Source organism: Miniopterus natalensis, chromosome 2 (assembly GCF_054644295.1).
Source record: "Miniopterus natalensis isolate mMinNat1 chromosome 2, mMinNat1.hap1, whole genome shotgun sequence".
Taxonomy (NCBI): Eukaryota; Metazoa; Chordata; class Mammalia; order Chiroptera; family Miniopteridae; genus Miniopterus; species Miniopterus natalensis.
The window spans coordinates 148,086,839-148,109,563 of NC_142082.1; the positions used below are offsets into that span (position 1 = coordinate 148,086,839).

The following is a 22,725-nucleotide window of genomic DNA, read 5'->3' on the forward strand; positions in this document are numbered from 1 at the left end:
TTTTATACCTTCATATCTACACCAATACCTGATGTTCTGTCAGTACTGATTCCAAACCACCTTTTCCAGCTGACATCGCAATTCACAGTTTTCAGTGTAGTTTCACTCTACTGGAAATAACTTTTCTGTAGCTTGGAATGTCAGTGATAAACAAAAAGCCATTGATTACTTCTCTATCAAATAGGTTGTCTATAATGGTATAACAAGAATGGATTGATATTTTTTCACATTTGTAGTTTGTTCTTCCAGCTATAAAGCAAAAATACCTGCTAGCCATGCACATGTAACAGTATTAACTCTTACACTGCATGCTAATATTATACAATGCCCAACTGCATCACATATTAAAAGAATTTTGTGTCTTCTGCTTTCTCTTCAAACATATGGCATCAGTTTTATGAATTTTTTAAAAAGTTTCTGTTTATCATGTTTTTGCTATTATGATTACAGCTCTGAATGATGCCATTGTAGTTTTAGACTTCTTTTTTTGGTGACAGAATATATCAGTTTTACACTGAAGACCATATTTTGTCCTTGTTTTGTAATAACTTGATTTGCTGGAGAAATACTTTATTTTAAAAATTACTTAAAAGCTTTGATTATGCTTCATGCCACTATTTGACAAAGAACTGTACTGTGGTCACTGGAGACAAAAGGATGCTGACTTGTTAAAAAACAGTTTTCAGATGTTTATCAATACACTTCCCATTTTTCTGGGTACTTGTGTGTACACATCAACACTTGGAGATTTATGCGCCTCAGTCATACTGATTGACCTTCTGTATTTTATTGAAGCTCTCTTCAGTGTTTAAATCATTACTCTGAATTCTGGTGTTTGTGGAATTGTCTACTTTTATGGGTTAAAACAGTTTTTATGAGTTTGGATTATACATTACAAAATAACAATGCGGTTTCTGTGAAAAATCATGTTTGATCTTATCTTTTCTATTCATCTATTTATTTTTAATCCTCATCCCAGGATATGTTTTTATTTATTTTATAGAGAGAAGGAGGGAGAGAGAAACATATATCAGAATGTGAGAGGGAAACATATATCAGTTGCCTCCTGCATGCACCTTGACCAGAGATTGAATGTGCAACCTAGGTATTGAACCTGCAACTGGGAATCAAACCTGAAAACTTTTGCTGCATGGGACAGTGTTCCAACCAACTGAGACACTTGGCCAGGGCTGATCTTACCTTTCAAATTTATGATTATACCAGGCTGACTGTGGAGCACTAGGTGAACTGACATGGCCCAGTAGTGGTACACAGACCATGCTTTGAGGACATTGCACTTAGCTGCTCTAGGAACAGATATTGAAACAGCCACAGATCTGATTATTACACAAGAAGTAACAGGGTTGGCTGATGAAAGGTAAAGGAGAGGTAAAATGAAAGGAACAGTACTACTTCATGGCGATGACAGTGAAAACCAGTGTCCTACCAACATTGGGCCAAGAAGCAGAGGAAAAGCAGTAGGGCAAGGAGTAAGGAGAGACAATGCAAAATAAACTGCATAACAGGAATTATTGATAGCACAGAATAAAGGTGAATGTTACAAAGGAGTGAAAAGAAACACCAAATAGAACAGCTGTATGAGAGTGCTAACTGAAGGGCAAATCAGTTACACCAGTTACCTCAAGCAAAGGACAGACAGCTTGTCCCCCACTGAAGGTGCTGTAATCTGGTGGCTGCTTTGTTGTAGTCAGTACCATAACTTCTGTGTAATGTATAAAGATTCAGTGGACAGGTGCTTCAAACAAGTAGTATGGGTGCCAGGTTTTCTGTAACGAAGAATGGCATCTCAATTCTTGGAATAGAATAGGTGCCAATAAGTATATTAGTATCTACTGCTGCATAACAAATTACCTCAAAACTTAGCTGCTTAAAACTGGAAATATTAATTACCTCACAGTTTCTGTGGGTCAGGAGTCTGGGTACAGCTTAGCTGGGTCTTGTGATTCAGTGTCTGTCATGGCTGCAGTCGTCTCGAGGTGTCATTGGGGGAGGAATTACTCCAGGCTTACTCAGGTCACTTTTGACAGGCCTTAGCTTCCTAATGGTTGTTGGACAGAGGACGTTCATTCCTCACTGACCTGTTTGTTGACCAGAGGCTTCTCCCAGTTCTTTGTCATGTGGGCCACTCTATAGGAGAGCTCACAGCAAGATAAGGGAGGGTGAGCAAGATGGAAACTGGAGTTTTTTTACTAACCTAACTGTGTGTCAGTAATAATTTTCTCTGTATCCTACTTATTAAAGGACTTTCCTAGGTCCATCCAACTCACAAGGAGGGGATTAGAAAGGATATGAATACAGGAGGTGGGGATTATTGGGTACCTTCTTAGAAAACTGTGTGCTAAAATAAGTAATGAATGAAGGAAAGAGAGAAACTTAGGGAAAATAGCTTGTACAGGCATACCTCATTTTATTTTGCTTCGATTCATTGCACTTTATGAAGGCAAGATCCTCCACTAGCAAAAATATTGACTTTATTGTGGTGGTCTGGAACTGAACCTGCAATATCTCTGGAGTATGCCTGTACTAAGTTGTCCACAGATATAGACTACAGGAATGGAAATTGAACCATAAAAGAGAAAAGTAATCTCTGGATAAGAATGGTTTAGCTAAAAGACATATTTTGATCAGTAAGGACACTATCAGTTCATTCATATCACAAAGGCTTGGAAAATATGAATGCTCCTTTCTGCAGATTCTAAATCAAGTAACATCTTCTACTACAGCCAGTCTCTATATTTAGAAAAGATCTAGCATCCAAATTTGATGCATTTCAGTCATTGGTTTTCTGCTCTCCCTGCATATTGAAATCACCTTGGAAACTGAAAAACCAAGCCAAAAAAAGATGCCTAGGCTCTATCTCAGGCTAAATAAATCAAAGCCCCTATAAAGGTAGGGCCAAGACAAGCATTTAAAAAAATTTTTTTTAATATATCTTTATTGATTTCAGAGAGAGGAAAGGAGAGAGAGAGAGAGACAGATAGAAACATCAATGATGAGAGTCATTGGGGATAGAGCCCACAACCTGGGCATGTGCCTTGACCAGGAATCGAACCCCAATCTCCTGGATCCTAGGTCGATGCTCAACCGCTGAGCCACGCCCGGCCGGGCAAGCATATTTTTTAATAAAATTTCCTTAGGTGATTCCAGTGTGTATCAGGCATAGGAACTGCTGATTTAAGTGGTTCTTAATGGAAGGATTTGAGTATGCACCCTTTCTTCATCCTTTCTCTGGTTTAGTACAAATTGAATAAAGAAATAATTATATGAACAGGCTTTCTTCATTCAGTATGTATGTATTCAGTGCCCAGAATATACATAGCAGTTGTGGGGAATAAAAAAAGAAATTTAAATAATTTAAAAATGGGTGTAAGCTGTACTTCATGATATAGTTAAGTATTTACTACTATTATCTGACACAGTCCACATGTGCTGTAGGGTTCCATAGAGGGGAGAGATGAATACAGACCACAGTAGATAAGGAAGGCTATTTGGACAAAATGGGATCCAGGGCTCATTAGGAAAGCACATTAGTGAAATGCAGGAACTTGCTGCCCTTGACAGATCCAGATCTGGGGATCCAATTTGGAGAGATCTGACAGTTTAGCTGACACTGATCTTATTCTATTGGTGGGTGGCTGTGAGAGAAGGGCAGCTGAGGAACTTTGAAAAATACCATATTTCACTCCTGGAGACTTTGATTCAGTTGGTCTGGGCGGGGCCCAAGTATTGTCATTATAAAAAGACTCCTTGTGGTGCTTGTGTCCAGCCTGGGTTGGAAAACTGCTATAGATTACTTAAGGGCCCTGGAAATTTTTGAGTTGGAGGGTTTAACATTCACCCATCCATTAAAAACACATTAGCAGCACTATTTACAATACAAAGATCTGGAAACAGCACAAGTGCCCATCAGTAGATAAATGGATAAAAAGGCTGTGGGACATTTACACAATGGAACACTATGCAGCTGTAAAAAAAGAAGAATCTCTTACCCTTTAAGACAGCTTGGATGGACCTGGAGAATATTTTGCTAAGCGAGATAAGCCAGTCAGAGAAAGACAAATATCACATGATCACATTTATATGTGGAATCTAAGAAACAAAATAAATTGACCAATGAGATAGGACCACAGACATGGAAGCATGAAACAGACTGACACATCTCAGTGGGAAGGCGGGAAGGAGGGTGGGAAGAGATTAACCGAAGAACTTAAAAGCATATATGCATAACCCATGGACACAGACAATGGACAGGTGAAGGCCTGGGGTGAGAGATGGGGGGGCAAAGGGGGGGAAGTGGGGGACATTTGTAATACTCTCACAATAAAATAAATTAAAAAAAACTCATACGATATTTTTTATGTCACAGGCACAAGGCAAACAACAGTGAACAGAAACAGGAAAAAGTCCCTGTTTACACCTATGGGGGTGTTAGGGAGCTTATATTCTTTTCTGGTAGGGAAGACAGGCAATAAACTAATAATACATAATATGGTAAGTAGAAACAAGTGCTTTGAAGAATGTAAAGCATAGTGAGGGGGACAGTAATGAGCAGAGTTGGAGAGGAGAGTGTTATTTTATGTCAGGTTAGGAGAGATTTCTCTGAGAACTGGCATTTGAGACCTGAAAGAATTGAGGGAGGGAGTGGGCAGAGGGGATAGCAGGGGACACCCCAGGCAGGAGTAGAAGGCCAGTGAGGTTGGATACTATGAACTGAATTGTGCCCCTGCCACCAGTGTATATATTGAAGTCCTAATCCCCAATGTGACTATTTGGAGATAGGCTTTTAGGAGGTAATTCAGGTTAAATGAGATCATAAGGGTGAGGTCCTAATGTGATAGTATTGGTGGCCTTATCAGAAGAGGAAAAGAGATCTCTCTCACTTTACCGTGAGAAGACACAGAAGGAGGCCCTCTGCAAGCCAGGAGGAGAACACTCACTAGAAGCTAAACCCTGTTGGACCTTGACCTGGCCTCCAGAATTGTGAGAATAAATTTCTGTTGTTTAAGCCACCCAGTCTACAGCATTTTGTCATGGCAGCCCAAGTCACCTAAGACACGGGAATAGAGAGTATCAGAGGGGAGAGTATAGAAAAGTGGAGAGAGAGACTGAATCATGTAGGTTGTAGACTAGAGCAAGCATTTTGGATTTTATTCTCAATTTTGCCTTATACTCTGGTTGCCAGAGTGTAACAAAGGAAGGGTTTGGGTGGGAAGGAGGAACCCATTGAATTAAGGAGAGGAGTGATTTAAGTTGATTTACGTCTGGAAGGATCAGCTGGTTTGTGGGAGAATCGGGAATATTAGTTATGGGAATATTACAAGGGTGATATCAGTGGTGGTAGTGAGAAAACATTCAAATCTACATATATTTTGAAGGTAGAGTGGAAAGAATTTGTTGGTGAAGTAGGTGTGGGTATGCGGGAAAGTGGAATATTGTCTCTAAGCCTTTGGTCTGAACAAATATAAGTACAGAGCACTATTTACTAAGATAGGGAGACTGTCAGAGAATGGAAGAGTGGGAGGAGAGGGGAATCAATAGTATATTGTTGCCGTAGCCAGTTTGCTCAGTGGTTAGAGTGTCGGCCCACGGACTGAAAGGTCCTGGGTTTGATTGTGGCCAAGGGCATGTACCTCGGTTGCAGGCTTGATCCCTGGCCCTGGTTGGGGCTAGTGCAGGAGGCATCCAGTCAGTGTGTCTCTCTCATCGATGTTTCTCTCTTTTTCCCTTCTACTCTCTCTGAAAAGCAATGGGAAAAATACCCTTGGGTGAGGATTAAAAAAAAAGTCTATTGTTGAACAAACTTATTTTGAGTTGCTGCTAGATAGCCAAGTGAAGATGTTAAACAGGCAGTTGGCTCTATAAATCTGGGGTTTTGGGGAGACATTGGAGGTTTTTATTTAAAGTTTGGCGCAGCCTGTGTGACTCAGTTGGTTGAGTGTCTCCCCAAGCACCAGGACATAGCTTGTTGGATTCCTGGTCAGGGCACATGTCCAGGTTGCCCTGGGATCGATCCCCAGTAGGGGGCGTGCAGGAGGCAGCCTATTGGTGGTGGTCTCTCATCAATGTTTCTGTCTCTCTCCCTCTCCCTACCTCTCTGAAATCAATAAAAACATGTAAAAAATAAAGTTTGGAGTATCATTGTGTGGACTGGTTGTTGTCAGCCTTGAATGCACTTTACAATCAGCTTGGGAACTTTAAAAAAAATTTCTGAGCCTGGCCCCACCCCTACAGATTCTCATTTAACTTGGGAATGGGGCTCAGACATGTTTTAATTTGATTAGTGGTTAGGTTAAACATTTTTTTAAACAGCTTTTATTGAGGTATAATTGACATACAGTATACTGCACACAAAGTGTACTATTTGATAAGTTTCATTATGTGAATACACCGGTGAAAATTCTACAGTTAAGATAGTGAACATATTCATCATCACCAGAAGTTTCTTTGTACTCCTTTTCAGTTCTTTCCTCCTGTGTGTACCTCCTTTCCATCCTTAGGCACTGGATAACTACTGATTTGTTTTCTGTATAGATTAGTTTGCATTTTCTAGAATTTTGTAAGTGGAATCATACAGTATATACTCTTCTGTGTGGCTTCTTTAAGCATAATTGTTTTGATATTCATTTATGTTGTTGCATGTATCAGTACTTTATTCCTTTCTGTTGCTGAGTAGCATTCCATTGTATAAAATGTACCACAATTTTTATTTAAACATTTGTTAAATTTATTGGGGTTGGATTGGTTGATAAAATTATTTAGGTTTCAAGCGTGCGTACAGTTCTGTAATACCTCATCTGTATACTGTATTATGTGGTCACCCAGAGTCAAGTCTCCTTTCATCATCATATATTTGACCCCCTTTACTCTTTTTACCTCTGCCCCTACTCCCCTTTCTCTCTGGTAACTAGCTCTGAGGGAAATGCATATCAAAACCACAGTGAGATACCACCACATACCTGTTAGAATGGCTTTTACCAATAAGTAATAATACGTAATAAGTGATGGAGCAGTTGTGGAGAAAAAGGAACTCTCATACACTGCTGGTGGAAATGTAAACTAATACAGCCGCTATGAAAAACAGTATGGAGAGTTCTTAAAAAATTGTTACCGTATAACCCAGTAGTTCCACAGTTTCTTTATTCAGCTATAGATGGACATTTGGGTGTTTTCAGGTTTTGGCCATTGCAAATAAAGCTGCTAAGAACATTTGTGTACAAGTCTTTGTATGGACACATACTTCTTTCTCTCTAGATAAATATCTTGATGTGGAGTAGCTGGATAATATGGATCACATTTGCTCGTATGTTTCAACATGAGAGGTTTTGTGTGTTTTTAAAAAAAAATAAAGGATTTTTATTAAAGTTAATGTTCACTTTATTAGTTTCAGTTTAAAAATCTAATTTTTTTCTGCCCTGGCTAGGTGGCTCAGTTGCTTACAGTGTCATCCCATACACTAAAAAGTTGCAGGTCCAATTCCCAGTCAGGGCACATGCCTAGATTTTGGGTTCGCTCCCCTGTGGGGGTACATATGGGAGGCAGCCAGTCTATGCTTCTATCTCACATTGATATTTCTGTCTCCCCCCCCCCCCCCCCCACTAAAATCAGTGAAAATATATCCTCAGGTAAGGTTTTTAAAAAAAAAATTGAGGGTTTTCTTAAATGTTTGTTCACTTTTACAGATCTTACTCAACTTATAAAATTTGACTTTTCCCCCCTAGGCATAGCTATTTTAAAAAGCATTGCAGGTTAATTCTAATTGAAGTCAGGGCTGCAAATCATTGTACAGATGGTATTTACAGCCAAGGACTGAATTAGATCACCTAGACTAGCGTTTCTCAAGCTTTATGTGCATAAAAGTACCCATAGTTCCAGGGCAAGGTCTGAGAATTTGCAATTCTAGGAGGCACCCAGTGCAGATTCCCTTGGTTGGGTTGGTGGACCACACTTCAAGAAGTACTGTCCTACAGGGTTAGTGTAGATAGAAGAGAGAGCTAAAGGCCAGGTCCTGGGGCACTGAACAATTTAGAAATTGGGAATGAGGGAAAGGAATCAGTAAGTGAGATTGAAGGAGTAGCTGGCGAGGCAGGAGAAAATTGGAAGAACGTGGTATTCTAAAGACTTGTGAAGAAAGTTTTGCTGGAAGTGAAGGAATGATAAACTCAGTTAAATGCTTCTTAAAAAGACCGAGTAAGGTAAGAGCTACATTGTCCCATGGATATGATAAAGTGATTGTTGGTGACCTAGAAAGACTCTGTTTTGGTAAATAGGGACAAAAACCAATTGAGGTAGAAAACAAAAGAGAGAGATTGGGCAGTGGCTAGAAAGGGATGTGGACTTAAGGAAGGGCATTTTCTCTCTTTTTTTTAAGGTAAGAACTATTATAATGTGTTTGTATGTTAACAGGAATAACCTGTTAGAGAAGGAAATAAATATTGTTGGAGCAGAAGAGAAAGGAGATCAATTGCAGGAGTAGTGTCCTGGAGAAGGGACCCCATGGGCAGGTAGAGGCATATATATATATATATATATATTTTTTTTAATCCTGCCCAAGGAATGAGGATATTTTTTTCCATTGATTTTTAGAGAGAGTGGAAGGGAGGAGGGAGGGGAGAGAGGAGGAGAGAAGAGAGAGAAAAAAACATCAAAACATCAATGTGAGAGATACATCAATTGGTTGCCTCCCACACGTGCCCCAACGTGGGGGTGGGGATCAGATCAAACCTGCGACCCAGGTATGTGCCCTTGACTGGCAATCAAATCCACGACCCTCTGGTGTACAGACCAGTGCTCTAACCACTGAGCAACTCCGGCCAGGGTGAGGCATATTCTTAAATAGGAACATGAATAGGGAGGTTAGAGTATATGGGCACAGCTTGTGGAAATTGTAATCCAGTGGCTTCTATTTTCTCTGTGAAATAAGAATCAAGGTCACCCCATGATAATATGGCACGTAATAAAAGTAAGTTTTGTTCAGTGCTCTATCCCCAGTGCTTAGAACAGTAGTTTGAACATAATGAGTATGTAATATGTTAAGTAAAGGAATGCAAGGAAGAGTAATCTTGGATTGGGAGGGAGAAGGCAAGGAGGTAGTGTAGGAGGCAAGTAGGTAGTGTAGGAGGCTGTTGTTGGATTAGGCTAAAGTGGTGTTCATAGGACTGATAAAGGGGTATTGTGACAATAATACGGAAGAAAAAAATGAAAGGAATTGATGTTTATTTGGCTAAGGGGAAGGAAAAGTTGAGGATGACCTGATTGTAGCTCTAGTGTGTGTCATTGGTCTTTTAAGTTAAGTAAACTGTAATGTTGTTTAATGATTTGAGGGATTTCTTAGAAACTTAATTGCTGAACACTCTAACCTAGTTTTTATAGCAGATGTAGTCATCTACTTTGTCTGTGCTTACCAAGGACTTCCATAGTAGCTGCCAAGGAATCAAGTCTTCCCTGCTGCCACCTCCCAGGAGTTTAGGGAAAATTGTGTTCTGGGCTTCTGCAGAAATGTTTGATGTTGAAAATTATATATATCCATATATATATTTAATACTCTTCAAAATACTCTTGAAATGGTGAAGGATATAGTTCCATACATTCTATAAGCACGCATTTAGGAAGTGTCAGGAAGAAAGAGTACTGAACCTGTGGTGTAAATTTAATTGGTATAGTGTGAATAATGTTGGATCAGTGGTTTTCCCGTTGTATTTGTCACAGCCACACATCAGGAATAACTGGGAGATTTGAGGATGTGCACTGAGCACATAGGGGCCAAGGAGTTTCCACATCTACTGCATAGATGTAGAAGTTTGTTTTTGCAGTTTTATATACTGAGATTCCTTGTAAAATTTTGTTAGCGTGATGATTCTGCTGCAAAAAAGCCAGGTGTGGCTCAGAGGTTAAGCATTGACTTAGGATCTAGGAGATCGTGGTTCGATTCCCAGTTAGGGCACATGCCTGGGTTGTGGGCTCAGTCCCCAGTCAGAGGCATGCCAGTGATGACTCTCTTATCATTGATGTTTTATCTCTCTCTCTCCCTCTCTCTCCCTCTCTTTCATATCAATAAAGATATATTTTTTAAAAATACACTATTTAAAACAAAAACAAATTTGAATATCCTTACTGTAGCTAATATATGAATTTTGCTAATAAGTCAGATAGTGCTGGTATTAGCAGAGTAGATGAGTCCATTGTTTAGAGGTGGGGAAAACCACTTAAAAAGGACTTTTTATCCTTTGACTTAATAATAAAATTTTATAGAAAGCAGCAGTACATTAAACTCTTCATTCTGTCTTTATGGAAAAGAAGTAGATGGCTCAAAAGCAAGATGGCATCAGAAAGTTTTTCAAGAAAGTGAGTCCTTGGAAGTTGGCACCTAATCAAATCAGTGTTCACACAGTTGATTAATAGTTGTTTTTATACATTTTATTTAACTTATATTAATATCAATACATGTTTATTGAGCAGCTGATATATATAAGATCTACTGTATTAAATGCTGAGGATACAAAAATAGGTAAGATGTCATCTTTTCCCATGTAGGAATTATATAGTCCAATTGGTGGGGAGATAGAACACAGCCATGCAAGGATCAATAGCAGTACAGAGAAGTGTGGAAGACCACAGTTCTTTAGAGGTACTTCAGGGGCTCCACAAATATTTGATGGCCATTTCTTTTTAAAATATTTTAACCATTTAAAAAATAAAATAACACGTTATATAAACGTGGTTTTTGCACCAAATATTAACATCCACAGAAGGAAATACCGCTAAGGCTAATTAAATTATTTTGCAGATTAATGTATTCTTTTTTTAAAATTTCAAAATAAAGTAGCAAATCCTTTATTTGTATTTCTCAAACACTGTGAAAAAAGACATACAGCCCTAGAAGCATTTTTTAGTCATTATTTTCCCTTTTCCACCTCTGCCCTCACCTAATAGTTTTGCTCCCAAGTATAGTCCTCAAAACCTCTCTAACTCCCACAAAAAAACAAAACCTATTCTGGCAGTTTCTTTCAACTTTCTTTACTTCTGATTCTCCATCACAAAATCTCAAAAATGGATCTATCAAGTAAGATCTACTTCAGAAAGCCTGAGATAGAAGAGTCATTGAGCAGGCCAAGCTAGAGAATGCTCTTCAGAGGTTCTGGGGAGGAAAAATCCAGGGACTTAACATGGAGTACTTTTTATCCCTTTATGTTTATTAATCCTTTCTAGGCTGCATGGTGCTAGAGCTCTCTGATCAGGTGTTCAAATGACAGTATCCTAGATGACTTTTTCTCAGACTCGGAAGTCATCACATGAATAATATATGTGTAAGGACAAAAAGGAAATATGGTTTCTCATGAGTAGTCATTCAACAGAAAGGATTTTATCATGCAGTATTTTGCAACAATGAACCTAAACTGTCTTGTTTTGCTTCTAAAAGCAAAACAATATGTGATGGTATTCTTTTATCTTCTATGGTATTTGACACCTAAATTTATCTGGTATTACTCATAAGTGGATAGATATACTGGAGGATAGGTATGTATACTAGCCTAAAAATGAAAATGCTTGGTAATTTTGGAGCAAATAAAAGGGCTGTCCTCTTTTCAAAGAATGATGAGCCATTAAGGTTTTCAAAGTAAAATGTTTTGGCAGTGCAAGTGTAAGAAGTGGTAAAGATAAGTGAAAATCTATCAGATATGTATATTAATTCAGGAAACCAGTGTTTATAAGATAGATTTGTTCCCAGGATTATATATGATAGCTGATGTTAGTTATATTAAAAAATTTTTATGTGCCCAGCCAGGTGTGGCTCAGCGGTTGAGCATCAACCTAGGATCCAGGAGATCGCGGTTCGATTCCTGGTCAGGACACATGTCTGAGTTGCAGGCTCGATCCCCATTGGAGGTGTGCAGGAGGCAGCCCATCAACGACGACTCTCTTATCATTGGTGTTTCAGCTCACTCTCTCCCTTTCCCTTCCTCTCTCTGAAATAAAGATAGATATATTTTAAAAATAAAAATAAAAAAACCAAAAAAACACTTTGTGTATTTTAGGTCCATATACCTTTAAAATCACATTATTAAGGAATAAAAATTTGGCTTACTGTGTTACTAAAATTTTTAATACTCATTTTTCCTTTATTTCATCTATAAATTATTTGTAAAATGGTTTAATATATTTTAAAAAGAAGTCCATGGTGATGGCTATTTTTCCTGGTGTGCTTATAGTTTAGACATGATCTAAAGTTTTTTCTACTCTGTTTATAGTAAGTCCTCTGTCTGTTTTCTGTATCATAGCACACCATTTTCTTCTTAGTGCTTTTGACAATTTAGTTTTATGTAGTTTCCTTTTGAGTGGTGTCTTTCTCATCTGCTAATAAACTCTGTGAGGGCACAGGCTAAGCCTGTCTTGTTATATGGTGAATCTCCACCACCCCACCTAGTACCTGACAAATGTTAAGTGTGCAATAAATTCATCAAACAGGGTGGGTGCTTATAAAATCGTCCTTGGTTGGATTTTTGGACTTTTGTTGACAATATATCCACAGACTCAAACGATTTGGGTTTAGTTCAGCCTTTTTTACTCTTTGAGATTTATTATATTGCTTCAAATTACCACAGTGTCATGAACCAGATTGTAGTGTCATGAACCAGATTGCTTTTTTCTGAGCTGTGAGTAATGCTGCCTCTTTTAGAATAGAAGTAGTAATTGTTTTATACTTGTTTGTGTGTTTTTTTTGTTTTTGACTGTTCAATTTAGATAAGTTAAATTGTAATGAGATTGATCAAGCTTAAAACATTTTTCTTATATTTAGCACATAGAATTTGTATTGGAGGGTAGTGGAGGTGAAGAACAGACACATAATTAGTAATGGAATATATTAAGCCTCCTACTCACGTGGAAGGCTTAACAGCTCCTAAAATATTTTGTTGTGGTGAATAGTAGATATCCATTCAATGGTTGTTGAAATGTTTCTCTTTTTTTATGTTACAATAGATCATTAGATCTGCCAAAATATACCGTCTATTTGGGCATTTATGATGGACACATAGAGACACAGGGGTTCCAAAAATTTTTTTAATATGTTTTTTTATTGATTTCAGAGAGAGGAAGGGAGAGGGAAAGAGTGATAGAAACACCAGTGATGAGAGAGAGTCATTGATCAGCAGCCTCCTGCTGGGGATCGAGCCTGTAACCCAGGCATGTGCTCTGACTGGGAATCGAACCATGATCTCCTGGATCATTGGTCGGTGCTCAACCACTGAGCCATGCCGACCAGGCCCAACATTTTTGAACACAGTATTTCACAAGTTACAGCCTAATCATGACATATGTAGGAAAGTATTAGAGTACATTTGGAATATAGCTGGACAGCACTTATTGTACTAGTTTGATGACCTTTTTGTCCTTATCACAGAACCTTTGGCATTACAGGTGTATTGTCAAAATCCTGAATGATAAAATCCCTGAACATAAAAAGGCAAACTATATAAATGATGCCCTGCCCCTTATTTCCTGAATTAACTGTCTCACTCCTCTAAAATTCCCTACTATCCTCATTTTTCTCATCAAATAGAGAAGGGATCACAGTTAAACCTTCCTACGCTCCCTGGAGATAGGAGGGCTTTCTTTTTAACAGGGCTTGGTGAAAATGAGTCACTTTATGATATGATAAAAAGATCATCATGAGCTATGTTCCCTCTATCTTTAGTGAAGGATCTTTAAAGCTCATTCAACCCCCCTAGAGAGCAGCAGAAAACTTTTTTTCAATAGGCTATATGTATACATATATATTTATATTTTGTGCTTTTCTCCCAAATTTGAACCAGAACACATAATCCTAGAACAGAGAAGCAAAGTTATAATCTTTAAGTAAAAATCAACCACCAGCCCAGCCAGAGTGGCTCAGTGGTTGAGCATTGACCTAGGATCTAGGAGATCCCGGTTTGATTCTTGGTTGGGGCACATACCCAGGTTGCAGGCTCGATCCCAGTAGAGGGGGGGTGCAGGAGGCAGCCAATCAATGATGACTGTCATCATTGATGTTTCTATCTCTCTTTCTCCCTCTCCCTTCCTCTCTCTGAAATCAAGACATATTTTTTTAAAAAAAGAAAAAAATCTACCACCATTAAAATAATTTTAAAAAGTGTGGATAGTATATATTTATCTTTACTATTAATATTTAATATAAGATAAATATTTAATATAAGATATTTATCTTTACTATTAATATTTAATATAAGATAAAAAGAGAATAAGAAATATTACTCAATAACAGAAATAAATAACATTTTTCTTAAGAAAAAAAGAGAACCACTATAGAAAACTTATTGGTGATTAAAAAATAAAATCAATAACAAATAACACTAGGTACAGATATTACCTGGTGCTTATCTAACCACTAGTCTCACATTTTCCACTTGCCCTAAGGACAGCTTTGCTTATAGTTGATAAAATCTGCAGAGAGAGAGAGATGTGAGAAAAACACATAAATTTGTTGCCTCCTGCATGAGCCCCGACCAGGGCCAGGGATCAAACCTGCAACCAAGGTACGTGCCCTTTCCAGAATCGAACCCAGGATCTTTCAGTCCGTGGGCTGATGCTCTAACACTGAGCAAAACCGGCCAGGGCTCTTGCTGCTCTTTTCATTACTTGTTTGCTCTGTGTAGTGAATGGTGGATCCTGGACATGAGTAAGCTTAGACATTACTGTACTCCTTTTCTTAAAAAACAACAACTTCCTTCCTCATTCCTGATTTTATTATTCACTCATTCTTAGCAAATGCTAAGTATCTAGTATTTTTTAAGTACTGTGCTAGGTACTGGTTATACAGTGGTACATAATACCATCTCTTCCCATGTGGAATTTATTTTAGAAGAGGAAACAAGACAAAATTAAAACTTTATCTTCTCCCCCAACATTCCCTATGTCCCTTACTTGATTTTTTTCATAGCATTTATTAACATCAAAATTTTTTTTTATGCCACCCACAGACATTTGGCTTCATGAGGGCAAAGATTTCTGTATATTTTGCTAAAGGAATGTTGGTTACTTGAGAAGTGAGAAAGGCACATCTGACTAGTCATCATGTCCCTTTGACTGTGCTGCTTTAGTCTGTCTTAAGTAACTCCACTGCTGCTTCCTTAGCTCAAGCCCATTTTAATTTTGCCTGATCTAGTAAAGAAGCTTCTTAACAGTTTTCTTGCCTCTGTTGTACCTTTCCTCTTAAGACTGCTGCCAGTAATCTTTGTGAAATTTAAATCTGAATTTCTTCAGTGATCTCCCATCTTTTCCAGGTAATTCAGATTCCTTAGCTTTTTATTATCGAGTTTCTTTGTAGCTATCCAGCTTTGCTCTTTTTATTTCTCTGCCACTCCGTTCTTCATCTCAAACTTTATGCTACAGTAGTACTAATATATTGCACTTCCTCAAGCTTCTTCGCAAAGTGTGGTGGCCAGAACAGAGGCATCAGCATAACCTGGAAACTAGTTAGAAATGCAAATTATTGGGCTCTACCTCAAGCCTGCTGAATCAGAAACCCTGGGAGTGGGGCTGAGTTTTCCAGGTGATCCTGCTGCTGTACCTTAAATTTGAGAGCCACTCCTTTAACCGTTTTTTTAGAAGTTCATTTCTTTTAAAAAATATATATATATTTTTTACTGATTTCAGAGAGAGGAAGGTAGAGGAAGAAAGAGATAGAAACATCAATGATGAGAGTCATTGATCTGCTGCCTCCTGCACAACCCCTGCAGGGGATCGAGCCCTGGCTGGGAATCTAACTGCGATCTTGTGGATCATCGCTTGATGCTCAACCACTGAGCCGTGCCAGCCGGGCTAAAAAGTTCATTTCTTGAATAATCTCAGCCACTACTTGCCATGCTTTCAGTATCATTTTCATTTGTGTAACTTTTTTTTTTAACTCCTCACGGAAGGATATTTTTTTAGAGAGAGTCGGGGGGGAGACATCAGTGTGAGAGAGAGACATCTATTGGTTGCCTCCCACACTGGGGCGGGGATCAGACCTGCAACCAAGGTACGTGCCCCTAACCTGGAATTGAACCCTCCATCTCTGGCCAACGCTCTAACCACTGAGCCAAACCAACGAGGCCTCATTTGTGTAACTCTTAATCTACATCATTAGCATTGATTTCTATGTCAATCCTACTTTTTAAATTGTGTATTGGACATTTATCCTGGATATCCTTCCTGTACTTCAGACTCTTAAGGTCTGAACAAAATTCATTTCCCATCTGCTGAAATTTGTTTTACATACTGTGTTTCCTGTTTCCTCCTTCAAAGGATTCCTCCTTGCAGCTGTGAATTATAGATTATGTAGTAATTTTCTCATTGGTTTATTATTTTGTCTTGCTCTTGAGGAACCAAAAACAAAAATTTTTTTTTTTTTTTTTAGTAACTCCACTGACCATAATAGGGTCAGGTTTTTCCAGACAATAAAATCACTATTGTTTGTAGACCATCTGTTAAAATGTATTTTTATCTTATCTTCCCTTTTTCCCCTTCCCTCCCTTTTCCCTTCCTCAGTCTTCTTTCTCTCTCTCATTTTGAGAACTTAGAGACTACTTGCTTTGAATCCTGACTTTAGTTGCCCAGATTCTACCGTAAAGCTGAAAGGATCCTTGATCTGGGCCAATAAAGTGATAGCTTGTACTGACTGGCACCAAAGGTTAAAGCCCGGCAACATTTCAGATATCTCTGTGCAGTTCCTACAGTAATTTCTCAATAAATTCTTTTTAAATGAATAAGTGAGTGAGGAGGCATGTCTCAAAGGACTGGGCAGATCTCCAAGGTCAAAAAAGCATTGTGCGATTGTGGCTAAAACCTCAAAAAACTGCACAGTAAGGGCTGAGAAATTTCAACACTCAAATATTTATTAAATGAGTAAATGAAAGATTTTAAAGGAAAAAAACAGTCATCATAGATGGTTAGATATTTCCTTCTCTGAGGGAGGAGGGATAAATTTAAACTATTTCAGTGTAAACTTTCAAGTTAATTTTTAAAATTAATGTTTATTTTTATGAGCAGCTTGATAAACATTTTTAATAATTTTCACGTTGATTGATATGTTATTTTTGTTGGATTGGAAAAACTGTGTATGTGTGTGTTCAGATGTGCAATTTAACAAATACATATACATATTTGTTAAATTGTGTGTGTATATGTGTATATATATATTTGTTAAATTGCACATGTGAATTACCTTACATATGAGGAATTTTTATACTTGAAAATCATGATATATACCCATTCTCATAACTTGAGCTATTTTCTCATAAAGAATATGTATTCTTAAGTTATAATAATAAAAAATTTCTTTTTGACATACACACAGGAAACCTCGACCTGTCTCCCAGTTGGTTGCACAGCAGGTTACTCAGCAGTTTGTGCCCCCTACACAGTCAAAGAAAGAGAAAAAAGATAAAGTAGAAAAAGAGAAAAGTGAAAAGGAAACAACTAGCAAAAAGAACAGTCATAAGAAAACCAGGTAAATTTAAAGAGTATTTTATGGTACTTTTGAAATAATAAAATTAACCATTTTATCTCTTTTAACATTGATACAAAATAGAAATAAAAGATTTTATTTCCTTTATTGTAAAATATCATGAAATTGTGATTTTTTTTTTAAGTTTGAAAGGTGTACTAGAAATAAACACAGAGGCCACAAACACAAGCCTAAATGTGAGGATGCTTTTTTTTTCTTCCCTAGATTAAAATACATTTATTTGTGTTTGAGCTATTTCTTTTCCATTCATAAAGCCAGGAATGGTATTCACAGTATTCACGGATATTTGCATGGGCTTTAATGAGTGAAAATGGTCATGGGTCCAGGGGGAACAGACAGTCTCGATCACTTATCCATGCACATCAGCGGAGTAACAGCCCTGTGTATAATGCAGCCTTAGCTGTTACCAACTTCCTCTGTGATGCAACTATATCATTGCAGTTCCAAAACATTTTTTAAATAAAACTGATAAATGTCTGAAAAATTATGATAAAGCTATAAAAGCACAATTAAGAGACCATTATTTCCAGAGTGCCACTGTTTTTTTGTCACATCAAAGAAGATTTATGAGTGATTGGTTTGATTAATGTTAATGATTTGACACATTTAATATTTTTGTGGTTACACATGAATGTAGAGCTTTAAACATAGGTGTATTCATTTTGTTGTTTTTTCCTAATTTATTCATTATATGCATAGAAAGTTGGTAGGCAGAAAAGCTAGTTTAAAATTATATCATCTTTTGTGTGTTTAGGCCAAGATTGAAAAATGTGGATCGGAGTAGTGCTCAGCATCTGGAAGTTACTGTTGGAGATCTGACCGTCATTATTACAGACTTTAAGGAGAAAACGAAGTCACCGCCTGCATCTAGTGCTGCTGCTGCAGATCAGCACAATCAGAGTGGCTCTAGCCCTGATAACACAGAGAGGGGAATGTCCAGGTCATCTTCACCCAGAGGAGAAGCCTCATCATTGAATGGAGAATCTCATTAAAGTTTATTTTCTCCAATTTCTTAGTCACTTCTGTCATACCATGCAGATACACAGATTATGCCAAGAAGTACCACATTTTCATGACAAACATATTCATGCACAATTCATAAATTTGCTTTTTACATAAAATAGAGATTTGTTAGAATTTGTTAGATTTTATTGCAGTTGATGCCTACTAGACATTTCCAGACTTCCTCATTTTGGTCCCCACAGTTAAAGGTGCCATGAAAATGTGGTTGAATTATTCATTATGCAGTGTTATTGGTAAGTCTGTTTCACTTTTAGTTTAGTGAATTCTAACACATAATTCTTGAATTCTCTACTATTGGCATGTAACGAATTTAAATTTTTATAACATAGTGCAAGCTGCCTAAATATGTATTATTTGAGAATTGTGAAACAAATAGTTATATGTATACAAGTCAAAGATCAACTTAATCAACTATTGCTGCAACAGGATTTTCTTAATGGTTATCCTCTTAATACACCTGCTGGTACTTGGTGTGGTTAAATAGGAAAATTGTTATTAAATAAAGAATTTGTATGAACCGTTGCCAATATTTTTGACACATTTTACTAAATTATTATTCCTGAATTATGTTTCTGGTTTAATCTGTTTTTGTTTTGTTTTGTTTTGTTTTGCTTATCTTTCAAAACATTCACTTATTGTAATGTTTACTTTCAGATTAGTAAACAATAAAACATTGATTATTTAGCTTTATAATTCAGGTTTAGTGCTATTGTCATTGAACACTGGTATTTTCTGTATTATATAAGATATTAATAAAATTCAAATAATTATAAGCATTTGGCAAAAGCAGAAAAGAAACCTGCCATATTTTAAAAGCTGCAATTTTGGGAAAAGCTTTAACTTAATAGTTCTATCACTGTTTCCTCGCCCCAAACTTTATCCAGGGTTATAGAAGTATGAATCTAATTAATACAGAAATGGCAACTGTTGCACAGAACTGGGAAAAAAACTAGTCTTAAGTCAGTTTAATTGGCATCTTATTAAATGTAACAATTCTTATGAAAATCATAGTGCCCTATTTTCAGACACAACTGCCAGTTTATGCATTTATCAATATCCCAGAATAAAGAACTATTTACAGCCCCACTTACTATTATGTAAAGTTATGAATAAAATATTTTTATGACTACAGATTTTGCATTTTTGTTTACAACTAATAAAATGTTTTATGTTATATTTAAAAATCAAACCTAGAAACCACACAGTACTACTTAAATTCTCCTAGGGTCTCCTGCTTTTTCTTAGCCATTTGCTTAATATATAGCCACCTGTAGGAGACTTCTGCAATATAAATGAACTTAACAACATAACTTGGATACAAATATCACATAAAGACATCATGCTAGCATTTCAAGAAAAAAAAACTGTAGACCTTGACAGTTGTGATATATGGTGGTTTCACGTGGTAATGTAATTTTCTGTTTAATTGCAGTACTTTTTACAGGCACAATGGTACTGTCTTTTTTTGTAAGATGCTAGTTGTGAAATACAGTTAATTGCATACAGTAAAAGTCTGTGATTAAAACATTTATATACCTCATTCTTTAGTGTTGTTAAATGAAAAATTAAAATTTGTTTTTATTATAAGATACTTTCAATGGAACTGCAACTAACTGGCTATGTTCTTTTAAAACATGAAGTTTTTTGTCATTTTGTTTTTTTTTAATGTGTTTTAAATGTTTTTTTTATATACTTATTTTTAGACCTAGCAAAAATTACAGATAATAGTAATAGGGAAAAGATTCTAAATTTTAAGTCAAAACTATGCGTTAGAGGTACTGGGTCTCCTGATCATGCTCCCATACTTTCAGGATGTATTTTCAATGAACTGCAAAAGAGAGAAAAATCTGACAGAAGTTGGGATTTTACCGGAAGGGGGCGGGGCATAGTCATCCTTCTATATTGGTGGGGAGATGATAATAACTGGTGCCTGGTGTTTGAAGCCCTGTTGTAGAACCTAAGTGAGGCTGAGTAAATTACTCAAGGTCCCTTCCCATCCGTTAAACGGTGGTGATGATCCTGTCTAACTCATAGGGTTGCTGGGAGGATTAACGCTCCATATAAACTTCTTAACAATTGCCTGACACGTACTGGAGGCTCAGCAAATGTGAGCCTTTACTATCTTCATCGGTAAAATCCCATTACAAAAATTTTTTTTGTAACAAAAATCATTCCCATGCCCTCTTGGGTCACCGAAAGGAATTGTGTTCTATAGGTTACAATGAATTTTCTACATCAGATGTTTGCTCTGACCCCAGACCAGCCATCTTCCCATAACTAAAAAACCTGATGGTGTGCACTATGAGACGGGAGAAATGAACTGAGTTGGCTAGTTTAAAGTTTTGTTTTCCTTTCATTAATCATAGTTATCTTCACCTGCCTTCATTTCACTTTCATTTCACCCTACCTCAAACACTTCCAAACGAGGAAGCAGACCCAAATCCCATAAATACTTATGCCTAATATTAAAATATGCAAAAAGATTCAGAGCTTGGGCTCAGAGTACATTTTTAGCTCTGTTTCATCAATTTACCCTGTGATTTTAGCAGTGGGTTCTTTTAACCCAATTCCGTACAAAAAGAATTTGGATGTTTTTCAGAGTTTATTACCTTATTTTGATATAAGTAAGAGTGAAGATATAATTTGAGGCATACAAGAATACATAACTCTTAAAGCCTTTTGTATTACACACTAGAAATAGTTGACTTAATAAAGGTTTTATTTTTATTAAATGCTTTCCTAAAATTATAGTGATGATAGTAGACAGTGAAAACATTAAAAAGGGAAGAAAACCCTCAGCTTCTCTAAGTTGATTGCATATTTATTACCTTTCTTTTAGATAATTCTTATTGCTTAAAAAGAATGTAATTTCTGCATATTATATGCATTAATGCTAAATGGTCTAGAAGTTTTAGTTTCCACTGAGGCTCATTTTTACATATTTTCCTGGTTTGCAACTTAATCTCTTTTCCAGAATCTTTTAAGACCTGACGTAGCAACTGTGAAATTGACAATTTCTGTACTGTACTTTGAAACTTAAGAAAAAATAGAAAAGTTTGTGTAAGGATAACTATAAAATAATACTTTGACCTGTTAGCACTGGCCCCTCTCCCCTTTAACCACAGGCACCTTCAGTTCTCTGGAACCATGAATGTAGAAAATGGACATGTAGAAAGTTATCAGTGACAAAAACAGCTGAGCAGAATCAAGAGACAGTGAAGGTTGCAGAATACAGGATGTGACTGATCATTTTGTGAAAGCAGAAGGTACAGAATACTCTCAGTGGCTAGTGATGAAAAATAAGCCCTGCTAATATCAAAGGCAAGGTAGAATAGGAACGGGGGAAAATGAGGGAAGAAGAGGCGGAAAAGCAAAGCACAGATAGCAGAAATTAGAAAATGGGGCATTGGGATGCAATCAGGATGATAGAGAAAAATCACTGGGAACGGAGAGAGAACAAATGGAACTTACAGCATGTTTGCCTCAGAATATTTGAAAAACATTCTATGATAAGTCATAATGACAGTCATTAAAGTTTCAGTTGTGTTTGGTAGACTTTTTACTAGGGCAGCAGTATGTAATTACTTCATTACGATGTTCTTCAAAACCAGTTCATTTTAAAAAGCTGCCTAGAGAGATTTTATCTTGAATTACATGAATACTTTCCTGAATTCACATCCCCACTAGCCCAGGTAATTTAAATATGTTTCTAATGTGGCATTCTGTTTAGCCAGTGTAGAAAGTCCTGCCTTTATGGAATAGGCCAATTCTGGAGCATATGAAATGCTATGATAAGACCAGGTACTTTATGGGGAAAATCAAGTGTAGCTCTGAAAGGTTTCAGTGCTGTGGGACGTTTCATGTTCTGAATCTTTTCTAGTGGTGATCCCCTCCTTGCCATCAGAAGGAGCTGTAGATTATAGTAGTAGCTGTTTTACTGTTGTAGTATTTCCAGTATTTTCCTGATCTAGGTTTTCTTTACATCAGCATCATTCAACTCTGAACATTTATTGAGTATATTTTGTGTGCTAGGACTGGGCGAGGGGTTGGTTACAAAGGACAAAAATACGGAACTCGTATCTTGGAGAAGAGATCTGTAAATTACTAGAGTGCCTTCACTGCAACAATAAAAATATGCATAAGATACAGAAGTAGCAGTGAGGTGGGTGTGCTTGTCACAA

The 22,725-nt window shown here is 37.0% G+C and overlaps 1 protein-coding gene across 3 annotated transcripts in view; it reads left to right on the forward strand.

Moving 5' to 3' along the window:
* Positions 1-19,675, forward strand: part of YAF2 (YY1 associated factor 2) — a 67,775-nt gene extending 48,100 nt beyond the window's left edge. For 2 of the 3 annotated variants that reach the window (XM_087814722.1, XM_087814720.1), the window contains 2 exons: positions 17,351-17,503; positions 18,276-19,675. In XM_087814722.1, the coding sequence (XP_087670848.1) occupies positions 17,351-17,503; positions 18,276-18,513 (391 nt within the window). In that variant the 3' untranslated portion in view covers positions 18,514-19,675. Of the gene's footprint in view, positions 1-17,350; positions 17,504-18,275 lie in introns of those variants that run through there. The other variant, XR_015714067.1, reaches the window with a different exon arrangement.
* Positions 19,676-22,725: the final 3,050 nt, after the last annotated feature.